The sequence below is a fragment of the Lutjanus erythropterus genome, chromosome 9, assembly GCF_056507025.1.
Source record: "Lutjanus erythropterus isolate fLutEry1 chromosome 9, fLutEry1.hap2, whole genome shotgun sequence".
Classification (NCBI taxonomy): domain Eukaryota; kingdom Metazoa; phylum Chordata; class Actinopteri; order Lutjaniformes; family Lutjanidae; genus Lutjanus; species Lutjanus erythropterus.
In genome coordinates this window covers 11,892,982-11,912,281 of record NC_139325.1, presented here as the reverse complement: position 1 = coordinate 11,912,281, position 19,300 = coordinate 11,892,982, and the positions used below count along the sequence as shown (strand labels likewise).

The 19,300-nt window shown below is 39.2% G+C and overlaps 1 protein-coding gene across 1 annotated transcript; it reads left to right on the top strand.

Moving 5' to 3' along the window:
* Positions 1 to 4,988: 4,988 nt before the first annotated feature.
* LOC146321123 (galanin receptor type 1-like) lies at positions 4,989 to 17,656 on the top strand. The gene is made up of 3 exons (XM_084725622.1): positions 4,989 to 5,677; positions 5,777 to 5,842; positions 16,839 to 17,656. Exons 1-3 carry the CDS (start codon positions 5,012 to 5,014, stop codon positions 17,157 to 17,159), a joined length of 1,053 nt encoding a protein of 350 aa, XP_084581748.1. The 5' UTR covers positions 4,989 to 5,011; the 3' UTR covers positions 17,160 to 17,656.
* The last annotated feature ends 1,644 nt before the right edge of the window (positions 17,657 to 19,300 follow it).

Sequence of the window (19,300 nt, the reverse complement as noted above, 5' to 3'; positions counted from 1 at the left end):
AACACACACACAGAAGGTGTTAGTGCCAGAGGCAGCAGCAGCAACAGCCGTCCAGCAGGGCTGAAACACTCAAATACACATTAAGCTGTCAACAGCAGAGTCCCACCACAGCTGATGTTAAGATCTCTTAAATGCATCCCATCAATATAAACTAGCCCCACCTAGTGGAAGATATCCATCAATACTTTTAATAAAAATGTAAAGAAAAAAAGGCAAGTAACAGGCTACTGTAAAGACTGCTGGTGGGTGGTCATATGCCACCGAATGGACATATTAGAATGTCTGATATTTAAAATACTATACAATTTTAAAGAGGCTCATGAGGAATCTCACTCAGCCAATGAAAACAGTTGTATGATATCTTATGTGGTTCTGCAAGGCTGAAGTCTGAGAAAATAACTTGATTTGGCCTTAAAGACCACCTATTTTGAATGAAAAGCCTGCATTGCAAATTAGGGCATTGCAGGCGGAGGACTCATTTAAAATGTTGCTTTAGGTGCATTATGGGAAATGTAGGATTTCCGAACACGTCAGGCCATGCCCCGTTTTTAGACTTAGACAACCAGGGATCCCAAAGCCAACAGTGCAGTTTCACATGTTTTTGAATCACAGTTTTGACAAGTTGGTATGAATTTGTGTCTGCTTAAACAAATCTTTGTTTTATAGACATGTCTAAGAATTATTCTGTGACCCTGCCTGAACCTTAGCCTTCATGTCTTAATAAACTGAGACAACTCAGCTCAATGAGCCAACACAGTGACCAGACACTGCTAATACTGAATTACCAGTTATTGTTAGGCTTAATGTTGACTGTAAATAACAAAACCTGTCAATAGACAACTGTTGATCTCAGCTACACTCAAGCTAAAGTCAGCTCTTCATCAGTAATACCATTTTCCACTTAAGGATATGAAGATTATAGACGCAGACACTCAGAACATAATTACAAATGTAACATAAGAACAGTACAAACATAAAGAATATAACAATTACAAAGAAAATAAAAATGTGTAGAATATGTTATGTATGGGATGAATCTAGTATACACAAAATATTCTATTATATTTTAGTAGAATATAACCTTTTATTTATTTGTTTTGTATTGGTTGTTGTTGTGTGTCTGACCTTTGAATAACAATTATACTGACCATTTAGAGGTTACATTCAATCTAATCATGTCCAAATGGATGGATGGCTGTTGTGGTGTGTGCTCTCTACTCTCCTTGCTGTTTGGTCTGGCCTCTTGTCAGGACCGTTTCGGTTTGCTGGGAGGCACAGCGAGCCACTAGCTGCACCCATGGGCTGAGTGAGTCCGACAGGGAGCAGAGACCGCTGAATTATTCCATCCTGACCCATTCTCACCTACGCTTTGCAGCTTGGTTGCCATCGCTGCAGGCAGAGTTTGGAGAACCCGCACCGGTTTCATTTCTGCTAAGACGGCCGAGTCTAATGGGACACAAACCAATACAACAGATGTCAGCAGAGGAGTAGGAAGGCAAACAATGGGCAGCGAAAAGAAGCCTGCCTTCTGACATGGAGGCAATCACTGTCCACAAGGAGATGCAATACAACCAGGTCCTCTCACTGCTGCCAGAAGAATCTGTCTGTCAGCTGTGAAATGTGTTATTAGAAGGCGGTACAACAAGATGGAAAATTAATGAAGACTGTGACATCCACAGGTGCAATTATCTGTGACAACAGAAAAGAATGAATTTGCTTTTACAACAGTATATCAATTACACAAAATCTTTCCTATTTGCTTTTGTGTCTAATCAGAATCAGAAATTGATTTATTGTCAAGTAGATTTTCACATACAAGGAATTTGTGGGTGTGTTTGCATTTATATGTATAATGGTAACAATAAACATAGTATGTGGGGGAAAAAAAAGTATAGCAGAAGTCCAGAATAATAAATACAGAATGGAAATGTTATTTTTAGGATTGAGCAGTCTCTCCTGGGAGACGTCATCTAGCATATCTACAGGGAGTGTTGTGTTTTACATTTCAAGATTGTTAAGGAAAAAAATAATAAATAAATAAAAAACAACACTCAAACTGTTAACACAGCATCGTTTCAAGCTCCAAATGTTTATTGGCAACTAGCTGGTGAACATAGTTAAACATATAGCGGCTCAAGAGTCAGATATTTCCCTCAAGAGTTGGTAGAGACCAAAAACAGAGCAAAAAGACAATGAATAGCATACTTACATTCACCAGGACTCTGAATGAATGCTAATGTTTCTCTTTAACAGCTGTTTTTTATAGATACGCAACTGATTTCCAGATACATGTATTGATCGGACGATACTGGCTTAGCACAGCGATATTTGTCCATATTAGTATATTTAAATGTTTTAGTTTTATAGGTAGCATTTTTATTTTCATTTGATCCTTCTTCTCAATTCCAGTTATTAAATTGCTTGTTTCAATGTATTTAGTGTTAGCTGTAATTATTGTGTGTCAATTATTGAAATTATTGCCCTGGTGTCACTTTGGATTCTATAAAGTTCACCATATCAATTTAAGAGGTGAGAATATGTCAATGTTGTATTCACAACTTGTTTTTGCTGCCCCCAAGTGGCCAAAACAGTGGGTTATTGCATGTTTAAGAATAAGTGTAGCAGTAACATCCATGTTGTTTCATCATTAATTTTGGCAATCAGACACTGCACCTATGAGCCCCAAACTAGAGCCAAACTCAAAACAGTTCGGATCCTATATAGTGCTTGCTTATTGTCTTTGAGCTCATCAGCCTGTTGTGACTTCTAATGGATGGTTTATGTCACATACTGTAGTGTAGTGTAGTGTTTGTACTAGCATTATTCCACTGTCACTAGACAGCTGAGTGTGTATACGTTGGCAAATATTTTGATAGTTAATCCTGGCCAAACATGATCTGGTTCCAGCTTCTCAGATGTGAGGATTTGCTGCTTTTCTTTGTTTTATGTCATAGGAAGCTACTTTGGGTCTTTGACTGTTTGGACAAAGCAAGCTGTCTCAAGACGCCAACTTGAGCTCTGAGAGACAAGCAGGCATTTCTCAATATTTTCTGACTGTTTATAGCCTAAATAATGAATAGACTCAGATAATAAAAATAGTTGTACACCAGCAGTGCTGATCGACCACATCAGATAGCTGCACATGGCAGCTTATCTGCCTATAATCGATTAAGCTCAGGTTATTATGGTGGCAGCAGACACGGGTCTTTGTGATTATAGAGATATTATTGCTATAGTATTTCAATAATGTGTTTTCAGTCAGCCATGGCATGATAAGCTCAACTGAGAGTTTTCCGACCATGAAAAATGAGCCAGCAGTTCACACAGGAAAATATCATCAACAGCTTTTGAACTTGGACTTCAGAATGACCCTTCAGCCTCCTGAGGAATCAGCTCATTTTGAGGGAAAGGAATTTGCCCTCGGGTCAAAAACTACAGAAAATCTTTCAATCTTATGATGCCTACAGATGTGTGTTAGAAATTGTTTTTGTCTTTCTCTATAATAAATGTATTATTTAAGTTGTTTTGGAATCTGCCATAAAAGATCAATTGTTTTGTTAGATAGAGGTTTTTGGAGTTGGAAGTCAAATTTCCATCCATTTGTCAGAACTGACAAAACTCTTATTCCATATTTGGTGTTATAATTGACAGTATAGATCCTTATGGAACCATGCAGCAGTCTGGAAAAAGCACATCATTGTCTGTTTAAAAACAATGAATGAATGAATGAATGAATGAAGTACTACTACTGCCAAAATCAATAAAATATGAAAGTTCCTTGTAGTAGCTTTAAATTTGAATGAGAAAAAAAAACATATAGAACAACATATGTTGTATATCAGCATATATCGGATGACATATTGCTACATATTAGTAATGATATAGACTGATATAGCTGTGATAGGCCAATATCAGTTTATAATTCTGAAAAATATGTTCAAGTTTACTGTTTTATGAGCAAAGAATTTTATTGTTGAACTGTAAAATATCCTGACTCCATCTACATACTTTTGTCACAAGTGCTTGATGAGCACATTTGAGGGATCATTGCAATATGGGCTGATTTATCAAGATTTAAATTTTTTCCTCCCTAACATTGTTATTGCTATTGGCCTAAAACATCCAGAATTGTACTGACACTACTTCAGAGTCCATCTTTTCTTTGTAATGTGACTTTCATGCTGATCATGAAAATTTCATCACCATAATCCCTTCATTTATATGCATTTTCCATTCATGCATATCGGTTGCTCAAATAATGTGGACGGAAAGCAGAATGTGACATGACTGAACTTTTTAAAACGTTTTAAGGAAGAAATTTCCTTTTTTATGACAGGAGAGAATGAAACTCAAATAAGGCAATCATGGTAAGCTTTCCGAAAAAGATGGTTTTGTGGGGGGGTTTTGTGGCTTTCTTTTTTTTCGGAAAATCACAGTAACTGTTGCTCACAAGCCACACCGTGTCAAGACTAATTGAGTCTGACTAAGAAAATGACATTGGCCCCTGGCATTCAAATTGTAGATGGATGGTTTCAGAAACGTGAAGACCATAAATCACATAAATATTTATTTTTTTACCCCTCTGCATTTCTTGGGAGGTGGTATACTTAGTGCTGACGTGAGAATCACAGCCCAGCCCCTGCTATAATGTGAGGGGAAAAGTCCAGACGCAGAGAAAACAGGCTACAGAGTGGATCGGTGCGCAGACACATCAGGTGCGCACAAGGACAGGAGAGACTCCAAGACGCGCAGCGGCAAGAGCGATGAACACTGTATAGAAACATTGATAGCTTGTTTCCACGTGTTACTAATGTGATATTTAATTAGAAAACCTTGGATCTACAGAAACCTTGAGGCAAAGAAACAGAAAAAGGTTCTACAGGAGCGCAAATGGAGAGGCACCAGAGGAACAGTCCTCGCTCGTAAAACTGTCATGAAGCAGCTGCAGCAGGACGCAGACCTCCCATAGGTCATTTTGTCAAAAGTTCATCTAAAGAGGCAAAAGGAAATCATGAACTTATCAGAGGCTGTTTGGCTCTTGGATGAGCCGTGGAACATCAGCACAGCGGAGGAAGAGGACCAGAAACTTTTGTTCGGGATCGGCACGGATAATTTCATCACGCTGCTGGTGTTCGGGCTCATCTTTACGCTCGGCGTGCTGGGTAACTCCATGGTGATCACCGTGCTGGCCCGGAGCAAACCGGGCAAACCACGGAGCACCACCAACATCTTCATCCTCAACCTCAGCATCGCCGACCTCTCCTACCTGCTCTTCTGCATCCCCTTCCAGTCCACCATCTACATGATGCCGACGTGGGTCCTGGGCGCCTTCATCTGCAAATTCATCCACTATTTCTTCACCGTGTCCATGCTGGTGAGCATCTTCACCCTGTCTGCCATGTCCGTGGACCGGTACATTGCCATCGTGCATTCCAGAAAGTCCTCATCCATCCGGGTGGCCAAGCACGCTCTGATCGGTGTGGTGGTGATTTGGATACTGTCTCTGGCCATGGCTGCGCCCGTCATGTACTACCAGAACATTTTCCACAGAGGAGAGAATCACACCTTCTGCTGGGAAGTGTGGCCAGATCAAAACCAGAAGAAGGTCTATGTGGTTTGCACGTTTGTTTTTGGGTACGTGTTGCCCCTGCTGCTCATTACCTTCTGTTATGCAAAGGTAAGGAAAGCTACTCACACGGGTCATGGGTCATTTTCACAATTGTGGAAATTATTGAACTATTCAAAATATATCTTTCCTCTATTTCCTTGCCCACAGGTTTTAAATCACTTGCACAAAAAGCTAAGAAATATGTCGAAAAAGTCAGAGGCATCAAAGAAAAAGGTATGTATGTTTTAAGCTGTCCTTTTGAGGGATGTGAATGGGGTATACATACATATATATATATATATATATATATATATATATATTTATATATATCAAGATTTACAACCATATGTTAGCAAACATCTGTCGGGCTGTAGTCAGGTCACAGATAGTAGTGACTGGGTGGTTTATTAACTAGAGCCTGACTGATACTGGATTTTCGGGAGATGCCACTTCCAATAATAGGGAGTAAGAAAAGTCCAATATCGATATATCAGCCGATATTGTAAATAAAATCCAAAATGACATCAGGGCACTGAAACAGAAACTGTCATATTTGTAATAATTCAAAATAACTATAAATAGAAAAACAAAAATAAATTAGGATTAAAACTTAAATTGAAAAGGGATCAAATATACATCAAAACTAAAATAAGAAAATAAAAACCATCTGCATTATGTTCTGGAAAAAAAATATTGTACAGCATATACACCAATACTGATAATGTAACTGTCATGCCAATATCACGCTGATAATGTCCACTGATCGATATATATGTCTGGCTCTGTTCATTACCAGACCCAATGTCGACGTCGATATTAGGGAGCAAAAGAAAAAAAAAAACCTCTGATATCAATATGTCAGCTTATATTCTTGAAATGAATATAAATCTTTATTGTCAGGCACTGAAACAGTAAACTTTCACTGGTATGTTTTCAAAAATATAAATAAATACTGATATTAAGGAGTAAAACAATTCAGGTATCTTTATATCTGTTGATACTCTTTTATGGAATTTAGTCCACAGAAGATAGAGTATATACATAAACACAAAAGGAGGCTGGATATTTTACAGTGTAAGAATAAATGTTACATGGTATTTTTAGTAATTTTAGATAGCTGTAAATGAAACACCACAAAAAGAGTATAAAAATAAATATACACAAAACAGTCCTCATAAAGCTGGCAAATAAAAACAATCTCCTATATGTTTTGTTAAAAAAAAGTTTTCTTATAGAGCTATATCGCACAGTATATATATAGTGACACTGATGACACTGTGAGGCCCATACTGGCTGATAATATCGATTGAATGATATATCAGTCAGGTTCTAATTGTTACCAGTTGAATTTGTGCAGAATTACAGCACTTATTTCCAGGACTCATATTTCGAAATATGAGTGTGGAATTGCACAAGTGTAGGTTCATAATGTTTAAATCACTCTCTGTATAATAGTGTCCCTTACAAGTGGCCATCTGACCCCTTGAATTGAGTATTACAGTATCGTCTGCCATGATGATGATGATAATGTTGCTAATGATGATGATTACGATGGTAAATGGCATCACTCATTTCATACTTTTTATGACAAGGCAAATACAAGTTGTACCTGCACCTGAAGTATCATCTATTAACCTGGAACAGTGTATTTCATGGTTGACACCACTGCAGCCTTTTCTTCTGTCGACATATGGGTTCGTTCAAAGCAGGGTCGGTGCTCTTGACCTTTAAGAAGTTACATATATCGCAGCTGCTCGGACCCACAGTCCTGCACACGCTATTCAGCGAAGGACCTAGTCTGTCTGTACCTCATGCTGTAACGTTTCCACCACTTCACCAGGCAGTCAAGAGGAAACTATTTCCAACCATTTTTCCTCTGGGCCAAAATGATGAATATTGATATTAAAATGCTAACTGTTACCTGGCACATTTGAGCAAAGTGGCCAAAAGGCAGCGTGCAATCAAACTGCCATCTAGCGCACATTAGTCTTTGTGGAGGTCATTTAGCTTCCCAGAGAGCCAGTTATCTGCTGTCGCCTGCTTGATTGCCGATGTGTCCACTGTCTGTCTGTGCATTCTTCTTCACAGCTGGTCAGTTTTGTGGCCTGGCCTGATCTGATAATGGCCTTATGCTATGACACAAGGAGAGTAGAGACCTCTGGTCTGCTGGGAGGGGAGGAACTGATGAGAAAGTACATGTGCTTTCATGTGTTCCTCCCTAAGTACGTGCTTTATTACATGAGACCTAAAACAACTAAACAGGAATTTGAGATATTCTCATGATTTACTGTGTTCACAGGGTACGGGTGGAGAATGCACACAGGCGAGGCAATGTCACGCTGACAGCTTTGTGATAAACGCTTGGCAAACAGTGCTTTAAAGCCAGCCTGTAATACAGAAATTACCTTGGTAGGGGAGCTGCTGTTAAACTATAACTACTGTCAGAACAGACTGTTTGTGCACACTTATCAAATCTGACTTAAGTATCAACAGCTTCAACAAAGAGAAACTTGTATAATCCTGCCAAACACTAGTAATTTTACATTAAAGCTACTGCAACATGCAGATTTACATTTTTATGGATACACAAATGTGGTGCAGGTGCCAAAATCTGTGTTTCCTCGGCAGTGTGTCTGTTTGGTCCAGTGACTGTCTATGACAATGTGTAGGACAACATAGCATGTTGTTGTACAATTAATGGACAATGAATAATATATGTGCTGGAAGCAAACAGATCACGTTATTGTTAGTTTTTGTATTATTATCCCTGGCAGGCCCAAGCCAGGAGGGGATCATGTAATCACTTCTGTGTGAGTATGTGCATGATGGCTGGAACTATAACTTGTCTGCAGCTAATCTGAAATACTACTGGACCGATCAGCCTAATTTTTTGTGCATATTCATGACAGCATGCTGAGGGACCTCTGTGGTTCACAATTTTTGAAAAGCCTTTACTTTTATGCCTGTTTTTTTTATTATGTTTCCTGTTCATCCCATTCTTGTGAACATGATATCCAAGAACATCTTTCTTTGAAAACTTGGCAGAAATGTTCACTTGGAACATTAACATTAACTGATTAGATATTGGTAATTAAATGTCGAGGTCACAGTGACCTCACAAAATTCAACAACTCGACAACTCAAAATTTCATACACTAATTATGACAAAATTACACACAAATATCTAATAGGATAGTGATGAAGTGATGACATTTTATATTTAAAAGGTCAAAGGTCAACTTCACCATGACATTTTAATGTTCAGCTCCCTAGGGGCATCAACTTCACTGATCTTATTTTAGCTAGGGACAATGTATGTGGAGGTCATGATATTGTTGACGAAACTTTGCAAATCTCTGAAAAATACAGCAAGTAATTGAAAAAAAAAATCCAAAATAGCACAGAATAATAAACAGGAAATGGAATCAGGTATGGCTACTTATAAACTTATTGACAAATAGGGTGCTTTGAAAAGGGTCAGACATGATGCAATAAGAAAGTAATCCCCCAAAGCTGTCATCATTTCTTTCCATGGTATGAAATCAAAGTGAAGGTGCTGCCACACAACCCATTTTCAAGTACGTGTCCTACTGACAGCTCCCATGATGACTCAACTCCTCTGCAGTCTCACTGCAGCCCAGTGTCACTGCACTTGAACTGTGAAATGTAGGCCTAATTAATGCTTCCATGTTCCACATTAATATTCTGTTTTTTAAACTTTGGTTTTTGACTGTCAGCACAACTTTCTAAATTATACAGACAAAAATAATATAAATAGCAAGAAAGTACACACAGCGAGCAGGACAGGGTGGATTGGTGGGTCAAACACAAGACTTTCATGCAAGAGACTTTGGTTTGGTTTAGGGCTGCAACTAACAATTATTTTAATAGTCAGTTAATCTGTTGATTATTTTCTCAGTTGATCGGTTAATCATTGTTGGCCAATAAAATGTCAGAAAATGGTGAAAAATATTGATCAGTGTTTCACCAAGCTAAAGGTGATGCCCTCAAATCTCTTGTTCTTCCCGCAATCCAAAGATATTCAGTTTTACCTAATGACTCTACAGTTTGTCTGTCAGCTATTTCAATAATTAGACAAAGAGATCAATTTGCTATCATGCCTGTATTGTAAATATTAACAGCCAGCAGTGGGTTAGCTTAGCTTAGCTGAAAGGCTGGAAACAGTGGGAAACAGCTAGCCTGGTTTTGTCCAGTGGTAATGGGATGGCCGTGGCTCAGCACGGAGCGGGAGTCCACATTTTGCAGTATTCTCAACCAAGACACTGAACCCACTTTCTCCAGATGGCAGGCCAAGGTGTGTGTGAATGTGAGGCTAATTGTAAAGTGCTTTGGATAAATGTGCCAGGGCCCAAATAAATGCAGTGCATTAAACAAAACATAGGACTTGCTGAAGTTCCTGCTGGTTGCCTGATGATCTCGTGTTAATGACTTTCAGGAAGTCACTGGTCCACTACAGTTTTTGTACACCTCATGGATGTATTATGATCCCAGATGCAGCAATGGTGCCAATTCAGTGAATGTTTTCTAGCGTCTGGGTTTACTTAAGTGGTATATGGCCCACTTAATATGTGCAGTAGTGTTTCTCCCGCCAGCCCCGCCCACCAGTTCCTGATGATTTTGCAGATTTTTTTAATCACTTTTCTGAGCTCTAGGAAAGTTTTACAAAGATAAAACCACCATGGAACAAAGACTCATAATGAAAAGAGTCATAATTAACTTTGTTTGCAGTTCAAATTGTCCTGTCAACAATTTTACAGACGTCTCTTTTATAATAGTGGCTTATGGGGAAACTGTTTCTTGGGCAACAAACATGAGAGCGATATCGATCTTTAGTTAAGTTCTCAGTAAGAAAGTGACTAATCTTTTCTCCCTAAATATCAATTCCTGGAAGCCTAAACTAGGTTATGACAAAGGAAAATCTGTATTTCTCTGTATCAGAGTCATGTTATCAATTAATTATGAGGTTGGGATCGTGCTTTCAAGCTCCTTTTCTGTGCTGTCTTACAGCATTAGCGGATATGTCAGAAAACCAGGCGTGCTTTTAACAAAAGATACAAATCAAATTAGACAAATAAACAAATTGCTGTGAGCGGCACAGTGTCCTTGGAGGAAAGCGGAGGGAATTTGTTCAAATAAGTGATTAATCAATAGTTTGTGTGGTTCAGTCGGGTCTCAGCAGCTCATCACCAGGCCTGTGAAACATAATCTCAGTGGCAGCTGGGAAGAGCAAGGTTACTCCCACTGCTGTTGTAAAATATATCCAGAAAAACTTTTTATCACCCTCACCCACAAACAGTGGGAATCAGACAGCCTCCCAATTTCAAATGAGAGAAAATAAACATAGTAAATCTGCCTAAATCCTCCTGGAAATCCTTTGTGCAAACATGTAATAAACCCTCTTTAAAAGAATCTTTCCGCCCTCTGTTTTTTTTTATCATATTCAGATAAAAAAATAATAAAAAAAATCCTGAACTACTGTTGATTTTTTGAGGTTATGGCTCATGGTTCATGTTTTTGGGAATACCAGAGCGTTAGAGTTCAATCTACTTGGCAAACAGTAATTTTAAGAGATTCTTGGTGGTGAACGAGAGGTTAAAAAGCTAATACTGTAGGTTCATGAGTTTTCTCTCAATCATATGATTCAGTCAAGAATCCAGACGGAGCACACAGATGGTTATGGATAATTATGAAAGTTAATATTTGGGCAAGACATCTTGAAATTATTAAACAGCATCTGTAAACTGAAATGGGGATAGCTAATGAACTGAACTGAGTGTTACTCACTCAGCAATAATGCTTAAAAGTCCCGAAAAACATGCTATTCCAACCCCATGAAGGAACTCAAGATGTCACGTTTGCTTGGTTTTGGTTTTGTCTCTGTCTCATTACACTCTGGTCTTGGTCGTGACTGGTCTCAGTATAGATGGTCTTGACTACAGCACTGCACCTGACGGGAGCATTAGTGCAACAAACTGCTATATTGAAGCGCCCAGCTGCTAATGTCGGCCTGCTGTCCATATTGGCCCACAGACATTTAGTATCCAGGTGTATGATCTGACACTGGGCTAGCCTCCAAATCCAATCAGTGTTATCAGCTGTAATGCAGTCTGGTCGATTGAAGCTGCTATCAGAAGCAGCCTCCATACAAACAACAAGGAACTTCAACAAATTTATGTAATGGATTTCTCCCTGTAGTTCTACAGTATGATTGTCAACAGTCGGTGGAAGACGCTTTAGAAAAACCTCACTTTGATTCTGACATACTGATGTGACAACTTGATGACCGTCACTGATGTTTTACATGTCAGAAGTATTTTCTGCAACAATTTGTGGCTGTATTGTAAATACCTCAACAAGATCTACATGTGGGCTGTTATTTACGGAAATAGCGGAAATTTAGTACAGCAACAAAATGAGACCTGAATTGCAGAGCACATCATGTCACGATAGCTGATTTTGCCTTTTAATATTGTTTTTTTTGTGTGCTTTTCCTTTATGGGGAAATGTCTTGTGTCTAGAATCCATCACTTGAACGCTTTGCCAAACTGTGACACTCCCCTCAAAAATGACTCAACAGCTTTTAATCAATTATTGACTGCATTTCAGTGTCCAGCTAACAGCTTTCAAAAAAGCAGGGTCACAAGTAGAGACAGTGTGGCTGGGGAGGACAGGCTGAGAGACATGAATTTTATTAGTTCTTTCTTCCTGTGGTGATGCTGCTGTTTATATGAGCCTGACTGATGGCTCTCAGGGGTGGAGGTGAAGAGATGAATGTGTTATGGAGGCTATCCAAACAAAGCACAGTTAACATACGGCTCCACTGCAGCTGTGGGAAGCTTTCCCTTGCTTCTGTGTCTGTGTATGTATGTGTGTGTGTGTGTGTGTGTGTGTGTGTGCTTGTGTATTATGCTCTGGCCAATATTAACCTTTCATATCAAATTGGATATGATCCCATCTCTGACGTTTATCTCTGATATGACCGATAAGGTGCAGTTTCATTACAGGTTTATCGTAAATCTGATCAATACTCTGCTCAATTGTGAGAATTTGAATTCTGAGGAATCATGGGTTCATGAAGTTGTGTTTGTGAATATGTTAGCAAACAGTCGGCAACATACCTTTTTCATGGCAGCCACATCAATATGAAATAGTGGGATAATAGTAGGGTGTTCAATTAAACTAATTTAAGGAGCAAAACGCAATAACCGCGCTTCCAAAAATGAGTACTGCAGTCCAAATAGTGAGTTGGAGCCTTAGACAGTACAATAAATACTTAATATGCAATCTATGGTTGAAGCGAATTGTTACCTCTCGCCCCCTCCCCAGGCTTGAGGAAGCTCAGGCAGGCTGCAGGAACACTGCAGGAGTGCAAGACGACAATTCGGTCACTGCATGCCTTCTTAGAATGTCCTTACTTTGGACCTCAGAACATTCCAGATGCACAATGCCAAAAGTAAACAAAAGACATGTCTGACCATGACAAACCGGTGACTTTCACTGGCAAGTTTTCTGACAGTTGAAACCTCAGCAGTGCATCTCCTTGTGTAAATGACACAGATGAGGAAAAACAACATATGAGATAAAAGATGTCATCATATATTTTATTTTGTGAAGATGAAAAAGTAAAACAAACTTTCAAGACAACTTCCTTCAACTGATTTGTGAGTTCTGAGCCTAACTCAAACTCTAACTCAAACTCTTGAGCTACAGAAAAGTTTTCACAACTAATAATGTTTTGTAAGTTGGCAAAGTTTTGTTTAGTTTTTCTCAAAACGTAAGAGTTTGACTCAAGACTCAAAAATCTAGTGAAGGTGTATTTTTTTTTTGTGTATGTAACTTGATAAAAATTGTGAGAATCAATTTACATGCAGAACAGATTTTATTATATGGTAGTATGAATTATTTTAGGCTTCCATGGATGCTGCGATTGCTGCATCTTCATGAAGTTGGGCAGATAGCTCACAAGTAGGAACTCCAACTTCGAGAGACGTTTGCTTGTACTTTCTCCGGTAGGACGTCAGAAATGTTTGACTTCCAAGGTGTCTGGAACGCAGCGTTATCAGAACGTTCTCACTGACGGCTGCTTACTGCTGCGACAGACATGTTTTTGTACTTTTATGTGCAACAACTATTATAACATCCTCAACCCTTTGTCAGCTCCATCATTATGAACCCCTGTTGTGTCAACAAGAATTATCCAGCGCCACAAAACCGGAACTTCTCTGAATGCTGTAATTCTGATGTGTATAATAACTCTTGAGACTTCTGATTGATACAACGGTGCAGTCACAAAAGATTTCATCTCAAAACATTATTAATATTATTAATACCTTTATTAATATTATTGTGATCTCACCTCAGTGAAGTGTTGGAACAAGTAGTTACAGCATATTGTGAAACTGTATGAAAGAAGTTTTTTTTTTTATTCTATATGCTCCTCAAGGGGAAAAGTAGTGGGGCTATTGGCAATTTTAGATTTCACTTGGTCAAGCAAGCAAGGATTTGGCATGTGTTATGTTTCCAACTGTCCTTGAACACAACAACAGAAAAAGCTGCATTTCTAATAAATGTCAAGGCTCCTCAGCATTTTTTTATTTGCTATGATTGGAAGTAATTAGCTCTGGAATGAATCTACCTACCTAGAAATGCAGTGGAGGGGCTCAGCAGATCAGGCAGCATGTAATTAGTTTTTATGACGACACTCTCCAGCTGTAGCCTTTGGCATTACTGATAGTCCTGCCTGAAGTAATAACATCCTAGCTTTCCTCTGAGACATCCCATAAAATCGATTTGCTGTAACTGTCACATTAAGTTATCACACTTTATTTTTAACTTATCTGGTCACCGTTTTCAGTAATTGTGTCTTTTATGAGGAGACGTCCTAGATGCCGACTGCAAGAACATGTGATGTGCTTTTAATGTTTCTAGCAGCAGAACAGAATGATCTCAGATTGTCTTATTCTGCCAGTGTCCTCTCAATATTCACATTTTACATAATCTACTCCAGGTGGTTGTTGCTGTTCTTTTTTGACATTCTTGTCATTGTTAAATGTATATAGACTCAACAAGCCTTATAGATGAGAGGTGTCAATGCAGACCTACAGAATCTATAAATTAGACAGAATTATTTCTACATTGATTTATTTCCAGCCACAAGTTTGCCCCATCATCTTCATGTATGTACTGTACATGTGCATAAATCAAAAGTATGAGCATTTTCATTATGGGCAATTCAAATATGAGGTCCATGTGAACATTTACAGGATGTGGTGCTGGTCACTTTAATGGAATACAGTTAAAGGTTTCATAACTCCTGAATGAGTATAAAAATTAAAAGTAGATGGATTTACTGTACCTATTGGTTTAAGAAAGCATCGCAGTATAACTAATATTCATGTGATCAATTTAAATATGCATGAATCAACAGTGGCGGACTCAGGCGATTACATGATCTCCTCCAGGGACAGTTATTACTGTTTCAGTCCAAGTTTGCTTGTTTCCACAGCTCTACTGAGTATTTTTTTTACATTTTTATTATCACAATGTTCAAACAGTGTCACCAGGAAAAAACAAGTGAATGTACCCAAATCGCAGACCAGAGGCAGAGCAGGTGCAGTCCAAATGTTTTAAGAAACTCAATGATAAAATACACAGTGGCACGGGTCACAACCAGTAAAGAGTCCAAAAGTCAATGTGGGCAGGAAGTCCAAAAGTCTGAGAAACACAGGGAAAATAGCTATGACACTTAATGCTACAAGACAAAGACGAACACACAGACTAAATACCATGGGCGGCTAATCAGGGACAGGTGAAAATTATCAATGATGAAACTAAAACCTGAAACCATGACATTTTTAAGTAACTGTTTTGGGTTTTTTTAGCCTGCAGCTGTGTTATGGTCACCCTTGTGTGCAGCTGCAAGAGGCAAAAGAAAAAAAAAACTCAACCCAAAAATCTGTCAAGCACCATGTGGCAGATAGACAAGGTTAGTCTCACTAGCTGGTGAACAAAGTGGGGCATTTAGTGCATTGGTTCTCAACATGGGGTCTGAGTCCACCTAAGGGTAGCAGCAAAAATCATAGGGGGTCCCTGAAACTTTGCTGCTCTGAGGTTGGCAAAATCAGATTTGGACTTGTTAACTAAAATCCCAATTTATACAAAACTATTTAAAAAGTTTATTGGCCTCATTCAGAAATAGTACACAACTTAGTGTCTTATGTCTCAAACTCTGTGATAATGAATCCTTATTAAGATGAGCATGCATAAGCCTATTCTGTTGGATTGTTTTAAATTAAAAAATGGCAGTGAGACATGAAATGAGACATTTACCAAAGGTAAAGCTTCTAAGAATGGAAGCAATTATAAGTGATGTTAATTTTTGACAGTAAAGCTTCAGTGTGGGAAGGAGTCTTGAGAGGCTCAGCTTTTCTCAGACACAAGATAAAGGCAGCTGGGAGTCCAGGAAATAAGAAAGTCAAACAAAGAAAGTCCAAGTGTCCATCAAACAAAGAAAACACAGGGATAAAACCCCAAAGAAGGTATCCAAAAGGTTTACAAAAGACCAGAAAGGAGCACAATGAGAATAAAGATGAACTAGCAGCTGAAGATGGAACAGACTCAAGGCTGGATACTCCGGGGAGGTAAAGACAACAAAGACCCCCAAGGGAAGACATACCAAAATAAAACAGGAAGTGTGCTTCAAAAAACGTAAAACTCCAAATGAATGCTACTGTTGCTCAGTGTAAATAGGCATGTTGGCCATGAATACAATAATATGCTAGTGTTGATAAAAAAAAGTACTTAACCCTGGTTCATTTCAGTATTTTATGTTCATGATTATGTATTTATCTTAAACCTTACATCCTCATTTAACCCATTAAAACATTAAAAATAGTCACAGAATAATTTTGTGAAATGAACAGAAAGATGAAATCATTAACTATAAGTGTAGCGAGGTAAATTTCTGGTCCATCGATGGACATGGCAAAGAAGCACCAGATGGAATAGGAAGAAATACTAATAGAGCATCAGCAGAATAATAAAAGGAGGAAGTTCTCCAAAGCACTAACCTCTCAGGACCTTACTTCATTATTTTATCTTGAGTAAGACTTAAACCTGAGTATGGCATTAATGTTGTCAGTGTCATCCCTGAGGGCTCTTACTAATCCTTCTCTTTCTCCTGTCTGTTTTCCGACTCTGTGGCTCCCAGACGGCTCAGACGGTCCTGGTGGTGGTGGTGGTGTTCTGCCTCTCTTGGCTCCCTCATCATGTCGTTCACTTGTGGGTGGAGTTCGGGACCTTCCCGCTGAACCAGGCCTCCTTCGTGTTGCGGGTGGCTGCCCACTGCCTGGCCTACAGCAACTCGTCCGTCAACCCGGTTATCTACGCCTTCCTGTCGGAGAACTTCAGGAAGGCCTACAAGCAGGTGTTCAAATGCCAGATCGGTACCAGTGACTCGCCGCTCAACGACATCAAGGAGATCCGCAGCAAAGCGGAAACGCCGCCCTCGACTAACTGCACCAGCGTCTGACTAGCAGGGTGCAGATGGTGACATGAAAATGAATTATGGCGACTGTCACACTGAAACTAACTCTAAAGTCGTAGTGGCAGAGCCATCAGACGTGAGTGGGTGTGTGGATTTTTTTGATGTAGGTAAGTATGGTTGCTTTGATATTTGCTGCAGCTGCACTGTTCCACATAAGCGCTGTTCATTATACCTGGACTGGAGGAGATGGAGCCACTGTGGCTGCAGGACATTATTACTTCGTCTTTGATCAGTCTGTTTTCCTGCATCTCTTCTTTCATAATAAAATCTTGTGGAGTCTGAAACTCAGGAAAATGATCCTCTCTCTAAAGTGAAACTCATTAAAATGGTAGACATTATTTACCTACAGTATGTCACAGTATATTTACAAGCCAATATATTAGGAATATGAGGAAATTGTACCTTCAGACTTCAAAGAAATAAAACTCAGTAATGCTCTGTTACTTTGACACTTAGAGGGTCAGCTTGTTTGCTGTATTACTGGGAGGTCGATGGTGGGATGTGCGTTCAGTGGACAAACTGGTGCGGGAAATATTATCTTGATTGGCTTGCAGAGGTTGGAGGTGAGGGGAGGCGGATGAAAGAAAAGAAATGTGACAATTCTGGTAACACCAAAACTGACTTAAATGTACATGCTGTAAATTCAGTCAGTTAAAATGATATGAAAAATGAACCACTTGTCATGTGAAAGTCCAGTCAGTGTTGATGGTAAATGCAGTCTGGACATTCATACATTCCCCAGTGTGTGCTATACTGGCCAAGATAGCTGAGCTGTTTCTGCTCATGGAGTCATGCCAGCAGTGCCTTCACATACCAGGATGCATTGCGTGCAAGACTGACACCTATGCCCATTTAGGCATGTATCACCACCCAGGATTATAGCTATTACTTTGATGGCCAGAACATAGTGTTAGGTGACAGGAATCTAAGCATGTAGTCATTTTTGGGCCTTTTATGCCTTTATTTGATAGGATGTCTGAAGAGAAGGCAGGAAAGGGGGAGAGAGAGAGGTAGAAAGGGCCGCAGGCTGCAGAGGACTCAGCCTCAGTACATGGGGCACAGCTCAGTTGGTAGCGCATCTAACAACTGAGCTACGAGGCCGGCTGAGCTTGTAGTTCTTCCTTAACACCAACTACATCACTGTGACATCACTGGTGCTTGAAGAACAACAGGTTTCGCAGCAGGAGTACTTTGTTTCAATATAGCGCTGCTTTGACTGACAACATATACTATCCACACTGATTGGACAGACACATAAAAACTGGCAAATTTTCCCTTTAAAAAATCAAAAAAGGTAGCACATCTCAAGTCTGGAAGGACAAAATACTCACATTTGAGTTTTTTATTTGGCTCACATCACAAACAAACGCTTACGCGTTTCAGCACAAAGCCTTCATCAGAGCGTTTGACAAACGATGAAGGCTTTGTGCCGAATTTTGGGTTTAGCACTCCACTGAGAATCCCATTGTTGAAGCGCAACCCCCTTCTCTCAAATTTTCCCTTTACTTTTACTAATTATGCAAGACTAGTTTCACAAAGACAGACTTTAACTATGGCTTAGATTGATTGATTATTTACAAGAGTACATCCATTGTGTCTGACACTGAAAAAAAGAAAAAATGAACTGTAGTTGCAGCTACCAGGTTTGTTCCATAAACACTGTTTGAGTCTCTGAAATGTATGATCTAACTAACATTATCTAAGAAGACAGTTGTTAACATTAGCTGGCAACATTTTAGCTGAGATTGTGTTGTGTTCTGTAGTGGTAAATACTATGATCAGTGCAGAATGCACGGCAGAAGATCCTTGTTATACGCATCAGCTGCCAGCCGCCGTGCCTGGATGCATTAGGTTTTCGGGTTGTCTGTCCTTTCTGTTCTCATAGGGATATGTCAAGAATGCCATTAGGGAACTTCCTTAAATTTGGCAAAAAACGTCCACTCAGACTTAAGGATGGGGCGGTCAAAGGTCACTGTGACCTCACAAAACATGTTTTTGGCCATAACGCAAGAATGAATATGCTAATTATGACATTTCAAACAAATATCTAATAGGATAAAATGATGAGGTGATGACACTTTATATCCAGAAGGTCAAAGGCCAGCTTCACTGTGACATCATAATGT